The sequence below is a fragment of the Micromesistius poutassou genome, assembly GCF_964030765.1.
Source record: "Micromesistius poutassou genome assembly, chromosome: 1".
Taxonomy (NCBI): domain Eukaryota; kingdom Metazoa; phylum Chordata; class Actinopteri; order Gadiformes; family Gadidae; genus Micromesistius; species Micromesistius poutassou.
In genome coordinates, this window is record NC_140271.1 from 1,542,726 (window position 1) to 1,557,362 (window position 14,637).

Genomic DNA, 14,637 nt, shown 5'->3' on the forward strand with positions numbered 1-14,637 from the left:
GAGTAAGTGAGTCTCACCGTGGGTCAAGAGATGAACCTTTTAGTGGCACAGACTCCAGACGGATATTCCTCTTGCCATAAACCCTGTATAACCTGTTAATAACAGAATGATAGAGACACAAATGAGGTACAGCATGGCAAGCACATCACAGTAGACCTCAATAGCCCGCATTTACCCCATTACCCAAACTAGTTTTGCCATCAAATACCATTTCACTATTGACCACGGAACCTGGTTAGTATGTAAACTGGACTTGAAAATAGTATCTTCAGCAATGCACTTTCCAATACAGATCAATTCCAATAGAATAAAGAAACGAACCTCAGGTATCGACTTACCTGACAGGATAGTTTGTGTCCTCCACCGTGTAGAAGCCACTGGCCGTTCCTCCCTCAATGTAGGAGATCTCATTATCAAACACCTACACACACACACACACCCACACCCACACACACACACACGAAAATGAGTTAGAGACACACTATTATTATTTTATACTATTATTTAGACAGATTATTAGCAAATTTCAATCTGACAATTTGACCGGAGAGATACAATTTTGATAATAGCTGACAGAGTGGCAGCCTGCGTGCATGACAACTCGTACAACAAATGAAATGGTTTCATGTCTTAAATTCCGTTGCAAAGAGGAGGCGCACAGCATTAATATCCTCATTTTAAAAATGAGTCCGCCGACGCCAACACATTTTGCCTATTGTAAATTGACATGATTGTAAATGTTCACAATTGTGCTCTATGCTCTGTGATATTTTGTTTATCATCATCAAATGCATTAATGGTGTGCTTCCGAATGCAACCTTTGCAATATGACGGGCGGGCCTCTGTCTCAAAGGACAGGGTTAGAAAACAGTCTTACAAAACCCACAAAATCGAAGGACATACGGATGGTTTCAATGAGAACCAGACTGAACTGTGTAGAACATGAGAAGGAGGCTCTCACGAGGCTGCCCTCGGAAGTCCCCACGTCCCATACCAGCATCCCCCTATTAACATGAAGTGACTGATGCATGCGGCCTCCCAGTGTGTGTACGTTTGTATGAGCGCGCGTGTGATGAGTGTGTTTCTACTGCACGCACGGCGCTGAAGTCCTCGCTCTCGTCGCCCATCTCCTCCCGGATGGTCCGGCACTCGGCGCCCAGGAAGTTGCGCAGGTTGACGGCATGGATGGCGGAGCCGGCCTTCTTGTCCAGCGTGGCCTCCTGGCCGATCCAGTAGAAGATGTGCCAGTTCAGGGCGCCGTTGTCGTCCAGGAATGTCTGCAACCGGGAGAGACGGAGGTTAGAAAAAATGTACTCATCCCTGTGTAATGGTCGTAATGACGGTAGTAGCAGCCGTTAAAAAGTGTCAAAAGTATTAGTAACAGCATAGTAGTCATTTTTAAAGATTTATTTTTTGCATTTTTCAGCTTTTATTATAGAGAGAGACAGAGAGGAAAGTGTGGAAGACAGAGGGGAAGACATGCAGTAAATGACCCAGGCCGGATTCGATCCTGGGTCTCTGCGATTAGGACTGTGCCTAATATATGGTATGCGCCTTAGCCCAGAGCTCCACTGGGGCGCCCCATAGTAGTCATTTTAGCAATATTATTAGAGCTGGGATTAGCATCAGTCGCATTGGTCCGTAGCATTCAGTCCAAAGGGTTGGAATAGCCTCAGCAAAGCGGCGTTACTAACATTGGCATTCGCACCAGAAGAGCCTTTATTTTACCAGGAGAGCCTTTTGAGGTTAACACATTTTTTACAAAGGTGTCCTGGACAAGATGTAACTAGGTTCTCTTAGTATTCTTACAAATAAGTCTGGTCTTAGCAGTGTCAATAGTAGTGATATTAGCAAGAGGCTGCCATTGTCATCGGATGCTCTTTTTGTATTAGCAGTAATAATAGCAGTTTGCGGCCACATTTGCGGTAACAAGACTATAGCAGCGTAAATTGCAGTACTCTTATCACAAGCATTTCCAGTAATAATAGCAATAGTAGCATTAGCTGTATTATTAGCAGTTAGCATGTGCAGCGACAACGCTGTCATTATCTCTTGGGATACCTTGAGGACGATGTAGCAGTCGGCCTCGTAGAACTTTCCATGAAGAGCTTCATCCACAGGCATGGGTATAAAGTTCTCTATCTGCCAAACGGTCACACCTGGGATCTATTGGGAGGACACAGATAGAGGCATTGTGAGATCATCATACCACACCAATATTGACACTCAACCTCACTGCTATGGAGCCTTTATATGGCCTTGAAAAAACGAAATTGTTACAATGACCAATTCCTAATCCACTTTTTAGCCAGCTTCCCATCCAGGTTAGAGATTTGATAAGTGGGCGTTACATACAAAAAAAAACAAAAAACAGCCTTGCTCGGGGTGGATAGGTTAGTGGCTAGGGTGTTCTGTGACTCCCAGCTAAAGCTACTGGGTTCGATCCCCAACTTTTACAGTCTACCTGCAAGCATCCTAACACATGATGCCCAACTTCCATCAACTCTTAAGATGTTTAAACAAATCGATGCAATTCATGTTGAATAAAAGTATCCTAAAGATATAACTACTGTGCACTCATATTGTCTTTTTGAATCCTATTTCCTCTCTTCCTATAGCTAGTGAGATTTTTTTTCTAGGAAAATTCATTGCAGATTTCGATTAATTTCTCTTCTACGTGAATACAGAATAATAAATGATTCAAATGGCTCCCATCCAACAGAGGAACCCAGTCCGTACATGTCCCACGTCCTCCGGGAAGAACTCAGAGTAATCCAGATGAGATTTCTCCAAACTCTTGTCCCATCGTCGTGTCTTCAGGTCACCATACTTCACGTCTCCGTTCTCCTATTGGGAACAAGAGAGGAAAAACAACTGCGCTTTTAGCTCAAAAACACCATAATCCAACCCATTACCCCTTACCTAGCTGCAGAACAGCTAGACGAGCACATGGTCAACATTAAGCGGTCTCTGTGGTCACCTCTTGGTTCTTCTTGTCATGGGCCACGTCGCTCATGCCCTTCAGCACCTGCTTGGCCTGGTCGTCCTGGGCCGAGTCCTTCCTTCTCCTCAGCCTCATCTTTCTCGCCATGGGGTCACGAGGGGTGGTGCCTGGGGTGGGGTGGGGGGGGTCAAATGTTGGTTAATGTATGAACACACAAACATGCACACGCACACGCACACACACACACACACACACACACACACACACACACACACACACACACACACACACACACACACCTCCTCCGGCCGCAGCTATGGTAGCGGGCGAGGCTCCGGCCAGCCTGAGCTGGTTCTGCAGGGAGAAGTCGATGTTGTAAAACTCCGCCGAGCGGTCCAGGGGCTTGGGAGGCATCACCAGGTTGGGGTTCTCCCGCACGTCCAGGATCTAACGAGACAGAGAGTGACTGGATCCATAACGCTTGACAGGATGCATGGGAACATCAATAGCTCTTACCGGTACTTGTGTGCAGTCATGTGATTCTGCTTAATAAAGTCTGAGTTAACGTTTAAGAGTAAGACAGTGAGAGAGCGACAGACAGACTGGAGCCACCCATACTTAAGTCAAGACACATAATGGACAAAAGCATCCACCACAGCAAAGCCACAACTCAGTGTTCATTGTGATGACTGTTACTATGTATACCAAAGAACAGTTGCAAGGGTTGATGGCTGGACGGATGGTTATGAGGGCTGAAGTTGGTTGGTGGTAAGGATGGTGGAGGTGGGTTGGATGGATGGGGGTGATGTTTGTCGTGGTGGTGGAGGTTGGATGGGGGTGATGAGTGTGGGGGCCGATGGGGGTGGTGGAGGTAGGACTGCAGCGGCGTGCGCGGGGTGATGGAGGTAGGATGGCTTACCTCTAGGTCGGTGAGGAAGTGGATGGCTTCAGGTAACGTGACCAGTCGGTTCTTGTTGAGCACCAGCTTCTTCAGCTTACCACACCTACACAATAAATACGTCACACATGGCATTGCTTAGATCTTCGATGTGCATGCCTGCTCCTTGTCAGACAACTGCGTTTAAAATGTACCCCTTTAGAAAAGATTTTTTATTGCGTAACCGAGCAATCAACCAATTAATTATTAATTATCTTTAATATAGGGTGGAAGCACATCAATTACCATATAAATTATTATTAAGTAAATATCTTACAAAGATGTGTGTTCGTGCGTGGCAAAGTGTGTGTGTGTTCGTGCGTGTGTGTTCGTGCGTGTGTGTGGCAAAGTGTGTGTTCGTGCGTGTGTGTGTGTGTGTGTGCGTGCGTGTCCCACCTGCAGAGCCCCTCTGGGATGAGCTCCAGGTTATTGTTGGCAGCCATGAATTCTGTGAGGCTGACCAGCTTTCCCACTCCGGACGGAACCCCATCAAAGTCCAGCTTGTTAGAGTTCACATACAGCTTCTTCAGCTTGGACAGCTTGCAGATGGCCGACTGAAGAAATAACAAGACGAGTAGAAGAATTGTAATAAAATGTTATTTTCTGTCAGGGATTTGATTCCCAATGGGGCCACCCATGTATGCGCTTACGATACTGTAAGACAATTTGGATTAAAGCATCATAAAAAAAAAAATATCTATTTGTCATATCTCTTTATTGGCCAGGAATCAGGGTTCGCGGATTAGGGGCTCTTAAAGAGAAGTGTGGGGGACCGAAGGGTGTTAAGGCACAGATATACTTGAAACTAAATTTTTCTTCACATTGGCTGTCAACGGATGTCCAACACGCCGATTTCAACAAGAGAACAACGCAGTCACTTTGAACTGAGTGCTGTTTGGCCGCAGACCTGCCATTTTGTCTGTGCAAACACGTAAATAGCTACTTTAATTTTAAGTATATACTTCAATCTTAAAATTAAAGTAATACTTTAATTTCAAGTGTAACCTTAATGGTTATGACTAGGGGTGTAACGGTACACAAAAGTCACGGCTCGGTATGTACCTCGGTTTTGAAGTCACGGTACAGGATAGTATGGTTCATAGTTGAACCGTTTTTTAAAGTGCCATGTTGTGTAGTGCATTTTACAGTCTATGATTAGACCGTTTGGTTTTTACTTTTCATTTTATTGTTTGCCCTCTCATCCAGCGAATAATATATCCTGATTTGAAAATGGATAACGCACGGAGCAGCCAGCCTGAGCGGTAAATTGCGGCCCCAAGTCATCCCCGCTGACAGCAACACGCTGCATTGGTGGAGAGACACGGGCTGCAACAATTACCCACTTCTCTCTCTGTGTGCCAGGCACGTCTGTGCGCTCCGAACGTGTGTTCTCTGCCGCAGGTAACATCATGAATAAAAAGAGAGCCGCACTTGATCCAGATCAAGTGGATGGATTGGTGTTTCTAGCAAACAACATTAAGAAACTATTATTTCTTGCAGATAGGCTATAGGCTTTACTCCTGCTGCTGTCTCCTGTTTGAGTTGTCATGTCATTGTTTGCGCTGTGCAGTTCCGATTCCGTTTTAGTTTTTCATTGCATAGCCTAATTTTGTGATATGCATAGTGGCACTTGATATTGATTAAGTTGATAACCTGTTTCAAATAAAGAGGATATGGCCTATGGTTTATGTATCCTCTTGTTACTTAATACATTTGTGAAGGGGGGGGGGGGGGGGGGAGTTTTAAGTTTAAGTTCCGCACTGCAAAACAAGCCTTTCCATTCACCATATTAACGCTATGTACGCCACATTTACGTACCGCGGCCCGCCTCTGTAACCACCCAAAAGTGCTTGTACCATGACGGTTCGGTACAAATACATGTATCGTTACACCCCTAGTTACCACATAATAGGAATGGAGGGAGGGGGGGGGGGAGATGCATGTTGGTCCTGGTTCTTACAGGCAGCGAGGTGAGCTGGTTACGGCTGAGGTTGAGGGTCTCCAGCTGGGTCCACTGGTCGATGCAGAGGGACAGCTCCGTGATCTGGTTGCTGCTCAGGTTGAGCCTCTTCAGGCTGCCCAGCGTGTACAGACACTCTGGCACCCGGCTCAGGTCGTTGCAGGACAGGTCCACGTCTGGCAGCAGCAGAGAGAGACCGAGCGAGAGAGGGCGAGGAGAGGAGAGTGAGTGGGAGGGAGGGAGGGAGGGAGGGAGGGGCTTGAGGGACAGGTGCTGTGGGAATCCATAACACTCAAAGGATGTCTACATGGCAATGTCAGCATAGAGCTTGTACTGGCACGTTGGCCGAGTACTACATGACTCACATGACTATGCAAAACGCAGTCCATATTGGCAACCCTGCAAGTTGTCTATCCAAAATGGACGTGTGCAACACAACTTGTTAATAAAAACAACATTTGAGTGTGTGTGTGCGTGTGTATACCTGCTAGGTGTGTGAGGCCCTCCAGACTGGTGGGCATGTTGCTCTGGGTCCTCTGGGTGTTTCGCAGGTGGAGGGTCTGTAGAGCCACCATGGCAGGCAGTTGGCTACACACGCACACGCACACACACACACACACACACACACACACACACACACACACACACACACACACACACACACACACACACACACACACACACACACACGTCACGTCAGAAATCTCTGCATGTCGAGGGACCTGTATAGTTGTCAGTTTCTTTCTGGCTCAGAATCACAAATGGAAAATGAAAACCCATTCTACTCGATCCCCTTCAAATAGGAGCACCGCTTTGCTCACCGTAGCTGGGCATGCATGAGCGGGTTGTTGTTGAGGACGAGCGTCTGCAGGTGAACCAGGCGCCTCATCTGCGGGGGCAGGCTGTCCAGCTTGTTGTCCCCCAGGTCCAGGTACAGCAGGTCGGTCAGGTTGATGAACAGCTGATTGGGGATAGCCTCCATGGCGTTGTGACTCAGATTGAGGACCAGCATGTTCCTGCTGTTCTCCAGGTCCCGGGGAACCTCGGACAGCTGGTTGAAGCTCAGGTCCTGGTGGGGGTGGGAGCGGAGAGGCAGGTGAAGGTGTATGTGGGCAGAGCTTAGCGACAGGAGACGATAGAATAGGGAACGTGTAGTGATGGCACGCCCGGGCGCCATCTTGTGAGACAGAAACGAGCGACCTATAAACATGGTGCATTCAACCACAAAATCAGCAGTGTATTGTCAACTTCACATTCACTGTATAGCATGGCTTTCAGGTTGAAGGTACACTTTCAAGTACTAAATCAAGTCTTGCTGCTGACTAAAACGGTTGGTGTGGTGCAATATGTTTCTCAAAAACCAAAGTTAGGCAATTTGCTCAAGGATGCTACAGGTAGACTTTGGCCATTTGGTTTGAACCTTAAAATATATATATATATATCATGGCTTTCAATTTCAACATTAAGTTTTGAGCTCTACATCAAGTGTTGCTGTGGTCAAATTGTGGACAAAGGTTCATCTAAAAAAAAAAAATGTTTTTTTTTTTTTTTTACAGCAAGCAGAATTCAGAGGAAGAAGCACACAAATAGTTCCCTTTCAAAACACGCCATTTCAAGACTAGCAACCTAGCTAATCTGTCGAGTAACTTCAACCGCCCTTCCTCTCAATAAAACAGGAAACAGCTGCAACATGCCGATGGAAGAAAGGGTTTTCTATCCATCACTAAGGAGTATCTTAAGTCTTTTGATATGAATCTGTAGCTAGGCAATACAAACATAACTTGTCTTGTACTATCATGATCTTAAAAACTATGCCAGAACACTTGAGGAAAACCAATTATGCAGACCTCATGTTTAGGTCCTGAAAGATAACATTAACGCTAAACTTCTCACCACCATGATTGAAAGTGGGAAAGGGTCATCTTTATGACGTACACGTTGCCATGGCAACAGAGTTGTTAACAAGCAAATAAACACAAATGTTTGTGCAAATGGCATGATACATTATACACATTATACATACATTATGTTATACAGGCTATGACAATCAGAGGGCGACTAGATGCATGACACAGCTAAGAGAGTCTAGAAACAGCTATTGTACCTGCAACCTGAGAGGTTGTGACTAAGGCTGCAACAAACACTTATTTTTGTAGTCGAAAACGATAATTAGTTTGGTTACTCATGTAGGCTAGAACATTGCAGATATAATTGCAAGAGTCCAAAGTGGTGTCTTGATGCCGGAATCAGACGAGTTCAGCCAGGTTTTGACTTGACTTGATTTTTCTTTGCATACAATATTTCAGCATTGCAAGCAATAATGAACATTAATAATAATAATAATAGCAAAGTCACAGCCCATACTGTCCTCTTTGTGATACAGAGGAATTCAAAAAAATGTTTTACTTTATTTTCTTTTTAAGACTGCCAAGCAAACAAGAGCTAGCAAAAGCTTACAGAAATTAGAGACATCAACGAGAAGCTAGCAACAGCTAACAGAAGATGGAGAGATTGCTAATAGCAGTCAGCGTACCAGCACTGATAGGTCATCCAGCTGGAAGATGTCATCGGGAACCCCAGAGTTTTTCAAGTTGTTGGCTCTGGCGACCACCGCCTGCACACAGAGAACAACATACAACCCTTCTTTAGTATAGGGTCAATCAGTTAAACAAGGATTTTAGCGGGCATTTCGTTATTTTTCCAAAAAGTAACCGTTGTTTGAGTGACAGTAATTAAAGACAAAAATACATAATTATAATAAAGTAAAACAAGGGAGGGATTCCCTCCCCTAATGCAAATGTAGACAATGTTGCCTGTGTGTTTTTTGTGTGAGTGTGAGTGTTTGGGTTACCCTCAGATTGGGCAGGCTGGAGAGTTCTCCATGTAATGTTGTCAGGCTGTTGTGGCTCACAGACAGATGTTCCTAGAGAGAAAAAAAGTTATAGTTAAGTTAAGGGTAACTAGACACAACCACCACATCTCCATACCCTCCATGGTTTTGCAACGCATGATTGAGGAATTTATACATCTGATGTAAAATACTAAATGCAATCTCCACACTAATTTGGATACATAAAAAAAAAAAAAAAAAAATCTCCATTTGGGATTTTGTTCATACTGTGTTTTACTCCATCAGAAGCAGAGATTTAATTTTTTTTAATCTCAGCTTGCATTGAAGGGAACTGGACCAACAACATGAAAGTAGTAGATCATAGAGAGAAAATGATCACTTATTATTGTGAAATGAGTGAAATAGGGAAACAGCTGTTAATGTGAATGAATAGGGCTTACTAAAATACTGTTGACCGTGTGACACGGTATGACACACTATGTCACATTGTTTACCCTTTTCAAGGGGTAAATGAACCGTTGAATACGTCAGGTAAGCAAACACATATCTTAGATAAAGCTAGAAAAGCTCATGGTATTCACTTTCACTAACGAAAAGTTCCAACTCATTACCATGGCCTTTGGATTAGATAATCCTTTCAGGTGTGTGTGTGTGATTGCTGACATAACAGAAATGTGTGAAACACACAACAAGACCCCAAAATAAGGGAATGTGAACCACTGTATCTCTCACAGGGATCATTTGCTTGGTTTGTTGGATGCTTAAGCTGAACGGCTGAATATGTCTCTATATGGAATCAGATTTGTACCCATGTAATCCAAACAAAACTCACTGAAGCACGTTTTACCTCAAGGGTAAAACATATAGCTTCAAACTATTGTTTTTGTAATCATGTAAACTTTGTATTTTCTAATATGTCCTTTTGTTTACAGTTCCCTCTGCTTCGTTCTCACTTATCCAGGGTATCTGCAGGTTTCAGCAAGTCAAATTTAAGACTTTTTAAAGACCTTTTTAATACCACCTTGAATGAAATTTAAGACCTAAAGCACGCGATGGTGGGGGGGATCCCACTGTATTACAACCCAAGCATAGCATGTGTGACACTCAATGAGACTCATTCAAGTTGACTTTTTGTCTGTTTATTGAACATAAAGTGATACTCAGTGCTCTCTGGTTCAAAAGCTGTAAGTACAAGTGCAGTTTAATGGCATGTTTCCGACCAAGTATCTAGCAAGAAAGAAGCCTCTCTACGTGTCCTTCCCGAAAAGTCCCGCGAGAAAAATAAAAAAATAAATAGTCCTGCCCCGACAAATTTAAGACCTTGAGTTACAGTATTTAAGACCAGCATATGACATTTTTAACGAATTTAAGACTTTTTAAGGCCTTCAATTTAGAAACATGAATTTAAGACTTTTTAAGACTTTTTAAGGATGCGCGGACACCCTGTTATCAGACTTTATCCCTCTGTGGGTTCGCAGTTCCAACACAAACCTTTCGCCTAAGCAGGTTTTTATTTCAGGGATGCGTCCCTAATGGTTAATGAGTTTCTGAGTGACAGCTCAGTACCCAGGACATTGTTCAGTGCAGCAAGCGCAAGTTACAGTTTTCTCAACAGCACAGAAATACTGTTAAGGCCCGGACACACCAAACAATGTTAAAGAACTAGCCGCGACGAGAGACTCGTCTGAGTGTCTTGGCCAAAAAGGTGCAATTCAACACAGCACAATGACTACAGCCAACAGCCAACAAGCACATACTTTCTGCACCTGCGTAAGAGGGAATAACTCTTCCTACCAGCAGGTGGCGTGTATATATATACAAACACAAAACAAAGCTGGTTGTGGCCTTTAAGGTACAAAAAGTGGTAGCGGAAAAAATCTATTCTGTTTAGTATTGCAATATTTTGCTCACGCGATTGATAGCATGTAGCATGTAGCATGTAACGCCGTTATTTTTTCAGTAACGGGGTAATCAAACTAATTACTGTTTCCGTCGTTACAATGCCGTTATTGTTACTGAACGTTAAATGCGGTGCGTTACTATGAATTGATTGAATAAACTGCGTAATCCGAACCCACCCCTGGCTCCACACACATACTGCTAGTGAGGAGATTGTGTGATTTAACAACGAGATAAGCGATTATGATTGGCTAAGGCAGAGTTATGTTTCATGGTAGCCAATCGGAGCCTGTGTTTTTACACACAAGCCAGGCCACGCGCACCACACACACACACACACCAAACAGATTCGAAGAAGCAGCAGAGATGGCGAGTCCGGAGCAATCCGATGAAAAGTTGGCATTTTCAAGGTGAAGATATAAGCACTACTTCAAATTCATTGAGGTCAAAGGCAAGAACGTGCATGTAAAGTGTACATTATGTCCGGGAGGGAAGAGTTTGTTGACATCCGTTGTAAGCAACTCTAAATTAATGAAGCATCTGCCATGTAAATAGTGTTAAATAAACTTCCAAAGCAAATCTTATTTGGTCCTTTATTGGCGTCGATGGATGGTTAAAAAATATTGGATGCGCACGTAGAGCTACGGAGAGGGTCTCCGAAGCTACGTACAGCACTTTACGGAGGACTATAAATCTACCTAGTATCTCCTGTTTCTCGTTTGGTGTTTTAATTTATTCGTTATCCAGCTTTACAAGCATGACACGTTTATTAAACTAACGTAAGCGTTAGCTGGTTAATAGTGTGTGTGTGTGTGTGTGTGTGTGTGTGTGTGTGTGTGTGTGTGTGTGTGTGTGTGTGTGTGTGTGTGTCACTTTACACTTTTAAACAACTGAAAACCAAATTTTGTGCACTTTAAGAAAGGAGCCTTTTCATTTTTGTAGATATATACATAAATGTATATCATACAGTTATGTTTTTATATTTTTTTATAATTTTATATTACTTTTAATAGCTCAGGGACGTTGGAGCAATAACCTGTTATTTTGACACTTCAGTCTGCACTGTGAATTTGAAGTAATGTTCAGTTTTTGAATAAAGATGCAGAAATTACAAATAGTCAAAGACAAAGAACAATAGACAAAGTAATGACACGTCATTGTAATTTACGTTGCCAATATTCCCCTCTGAGGAGAAGAAGAAGACTACATGACTTTCTAACATATTAATAGATAATCTCTCCAGAGTCATGGCAACATGTAGAAGGTTGAACATCACCGACCCTTCTGAGGTTACTTAAAATGAACTTAAATGGTATTGCCATTACATATTCTGTTACAATCATCATAAGGTGCACCAAATAAGAATGTTAAATAATAGGGGTGATCTCTGAACTGAAGTGAATGATGAACATATGGAAGAGGCCTTGAGAGGGCCAGAGAGACAGATGTATCAGCTCTATTTCTTACTTCCTTAGTGTATCACCACCAGCATGTGTAGAACGACCATTACATTCCTTTCCCCAAGGGTAAACAAAATGAATCAAAGACACCCGCAGCACTACAACTCGCCGCGTCTACTGATATGATACAGGTCCTCTGGTTTGGAGGATGAGTGACTGCTGCGAGTGCTCGGCTATCTGCTGTATAAAACTACTCACCAGCTTCTGCAGAGAGGCCAGCTCCTCGGGGAGATAGCACAGTCCGGTGCGGTTCAGCTTCAGCCATCGCAGGCTGCTCATAGACTTGACATGTTCCGGGAAATAACCGCCCTGTGTGGGAGCAAAGAAGGGAAAGCAATAAGAGGTTGTTAGAAGCTACTACATGAGGGTCAACCGAGAACCCAGCGCTCATGCTATTCTGTCGCCTGAATTCCTCCCTGGTCCATGCCAGCTGTCATTACTGCCAGACGAACTGCTTTTCTTATCACCAAGACTGGCTGCCAAAAGTAGGCTAAAGTAGGTTATGACACATACTAGCCCACCGTTCTCCCCTAAACAGCTGTAATGACGTGATGATCTGATTGTGAACGGAACAAGACCACTTGTCTGGCCATGGGCTCATCTTAACTCCAGCCATCGACAAACACTCTCTGGGCGGTGGAACTTGTTGTGAGAGTGTCAGCCAAGTAAAGCTTTGTCCACAGGTCCAGACTGGTACACCCAATTGGGAGACTGTGTCAAATCTAAAGCAACTTTCCAAACCAGAAAGGGACCATTACACCCCACTACTATGACGTCAACGTGTGACCCAGTCCAGTCGGGCCATGTCATGTATGACAACTGGCTAACGCCCAAAGCTAGTGGGCTAAACTCTTAGCATGGGCTAGCGTCGGTGTAGTGCGCTGCCTGGCACACTGGGCTACTAAGCTAACCATTCGATTTATAACAAGTAAATAGAGCCCGGTCCGCTTACTTTGAAGTCGTTTCCACTGAGGTCCACTCCCCTTATGAAGGGGAGAACTCCGGTGGAAGCCATTTCTGGTGTGTAGGTTAGCTTGTCTGTGTCGTACTGTCTCACTGGTCTATTTTGGTCTGCCACTGGTGGGATGGGCTGACGTCAAACACACAACACTGCGCCTGCGCCAATGACGGACCCCAGACTTTCTTATTTTATTTTTACAAATTTAAATTTCATTGATTCAAATGTCAATTTTTAACTAACTAACTGCCCCTGCTTTAAATGACTATCAATTAATGTGTGCAATAAATTACGACAGTTATCATTCCTGTAGTTCCCATGATGGATGTATAATAAGCTATAATAAGCATTTCCTTATTATAGGCTACAACATTAGGCCTAGTCTACTTAATATCTATGGAGGTACATTTTATTTTTCATCAACCTTCAAAGCAGCAGTAACACAACATGTATGTTTATTTTTCCACAAGGTCTTTATATTCTTATACCATTTTTATTGTTTGCATCCATTTATTAAATTGTATTCGTGCACCATCTAAGTTCTTCATTTTTTTTCTTATCCACTGGTTTGCATATCTTGCGTTTGCATTCCTTGCGTTATATGAAAACATATATTAAAATGAATAAATTAATTAAATGTTCTTCTTATTCTTCTTATTTATTACGGCCATAGCGCATCACCGCCACATACTGGTCTGGTGCATGAACTGAATTCCTGGCCCTCAAACTCTTATAACCCCGTGCATTAAAGAAATTCCTCAAGAAACGATTTCCATTATGTTACCGATGTTGGATTCTATCCTTATCCTACCGCTCTGTCTGTCAGTTCTACCCCTCTAATATATGGGGTGCCGTTTTGTAGATTTAGCAAATAAACACCCCTCCAAACTGCACTGCAATTTCACTTTTTGAATATAATTACAATTATAGGCCTATGTCAAATCTAAATCATAAATCTAAATATAAATCCTAAAATCTAAATCGACATTTTATATCTAAATCCAAATCCTAAATCGAAATGCTTAATCTGAAGCTAAATCGTATATAATTCTAAATCGAAATCGAAAACTAGATCCTAAATCTAAATCTATTGGCAACTTTATATCTAAATCTAAATCTAATTGTTTCTATGTTGAAAAAGTGACATGAATATTGCAGTGCATTTTGATGTTTTTTTATTTGCTAAGTCTGGGGAAAACGAGGCGAAGCTCGGGCTAAATGTGGAACTGAAGCACGTTTTTGAGCAGCAAAAGTTTACAATCGGCATACTTAGCATAAACAATTTGTATCCTTTTTTTCCACGGTAGTCTCCACTGGAGGGCGCCAACTTTGTTGTGTAATGAAGGTGTGTCTAATAGAGTAACAGATACCGCTGCTTAGCCATTAAAAGGCCTTTATACTGCAGTGATATGTATGCCTAGAATGTTAATGCTCCAATCGAATGATAAATATCCACTCATTCCTAAATAATTTGAGAAAAATTATCAGTGCTGGCTGTGGTGTCCAGGGTTTTGGTTTTGGACATTTCGCGGGAGCCGGCCGGTAAGCTGCCGCTGCAGAAGCATCAGCTGTCTCGGTAGCAATTGTTCTCTCCAGCTTGCAGAAAATAGGATTACATAAATTCCACT

At 43.1% G+C, this 14,637-nt stretch overlaps 1 protein-coding gene across 1 annotated transcript in view; it reads right to left on the reverse strand.

Annotated features, from left to right (window-relative positions):
- flii (FLII actin remodeling protein) overlaps positions 1 to 13,112 on the reverse strand; it is a 22,693-nt gene extending 9,581 nt beyond the window's left edge. Inside the window, exons 1-16 of the mRNA XM_084488693.1 lie at positions 13,004 to 13,112; positions 12,250 to 12,360; positions 8,693 to 8,764; positions 8,375 to 8,455; positions 6,663 to 6,910; positions 6,326 to 6,429; positions 5,842 to 6,017; positions 4,278 to 4,435; positions 3,864 to 3,948; positions 3,244 to 3,391; positions 2,981 to 3,111; positions 2,740 to 2,847; positions 2,062 to 2,166; positions 1,098 to 1,277; positions 339 to 421; positions 18 to 92 (exon numbers count right to left, since the gene is read on the reverse strand). Of these exons, the coding sequence (XP_084344819.1) occupies positions 18 to 92; positions 339 to 421; positions 1,098 to 1,277; positions 2,062 to 2,166; positions 2,740 to 2,847; positions 2,981 to 3,111; positions 3,244 to 3,391; positions 3,864 to 3,948; positions 4,278 to 4,435; positions 5,842 to 6,017; positions 6,326 to 6,429; positions 6,663 to 6,910; positions 8,375 to 8,455; positions 8,693 to 8,764; positions 12,250 to 12,360; positions 13,004 to 13,066 (1,928 nt within the window). The 5' untranslated portion in view covers positions 13,067 to 13,112. The remainder of the gene's footprint in view (positions 1 to 17; positions 93 to 338; positions 422 to 1,097; positions 1,278 to 2,061; positions 2,167 to 2,739; positions 2,848 to 2,980; positions 3,112 to 3,243; positions 3,392 to 3,863; positions 3,949 to 4,277; positions 4,436 to 5,841; positions 6,018 to 6,325; positions 6,430 to 6,662; positions 6,911 to 8,374; positions 8,456 to 8,692; positions 8,765 to 12,249; positions 12,361 to 13,003) is intronic.
- Positions 13,113 to 14,637: the final 1,525 nt, after the last annotated feature.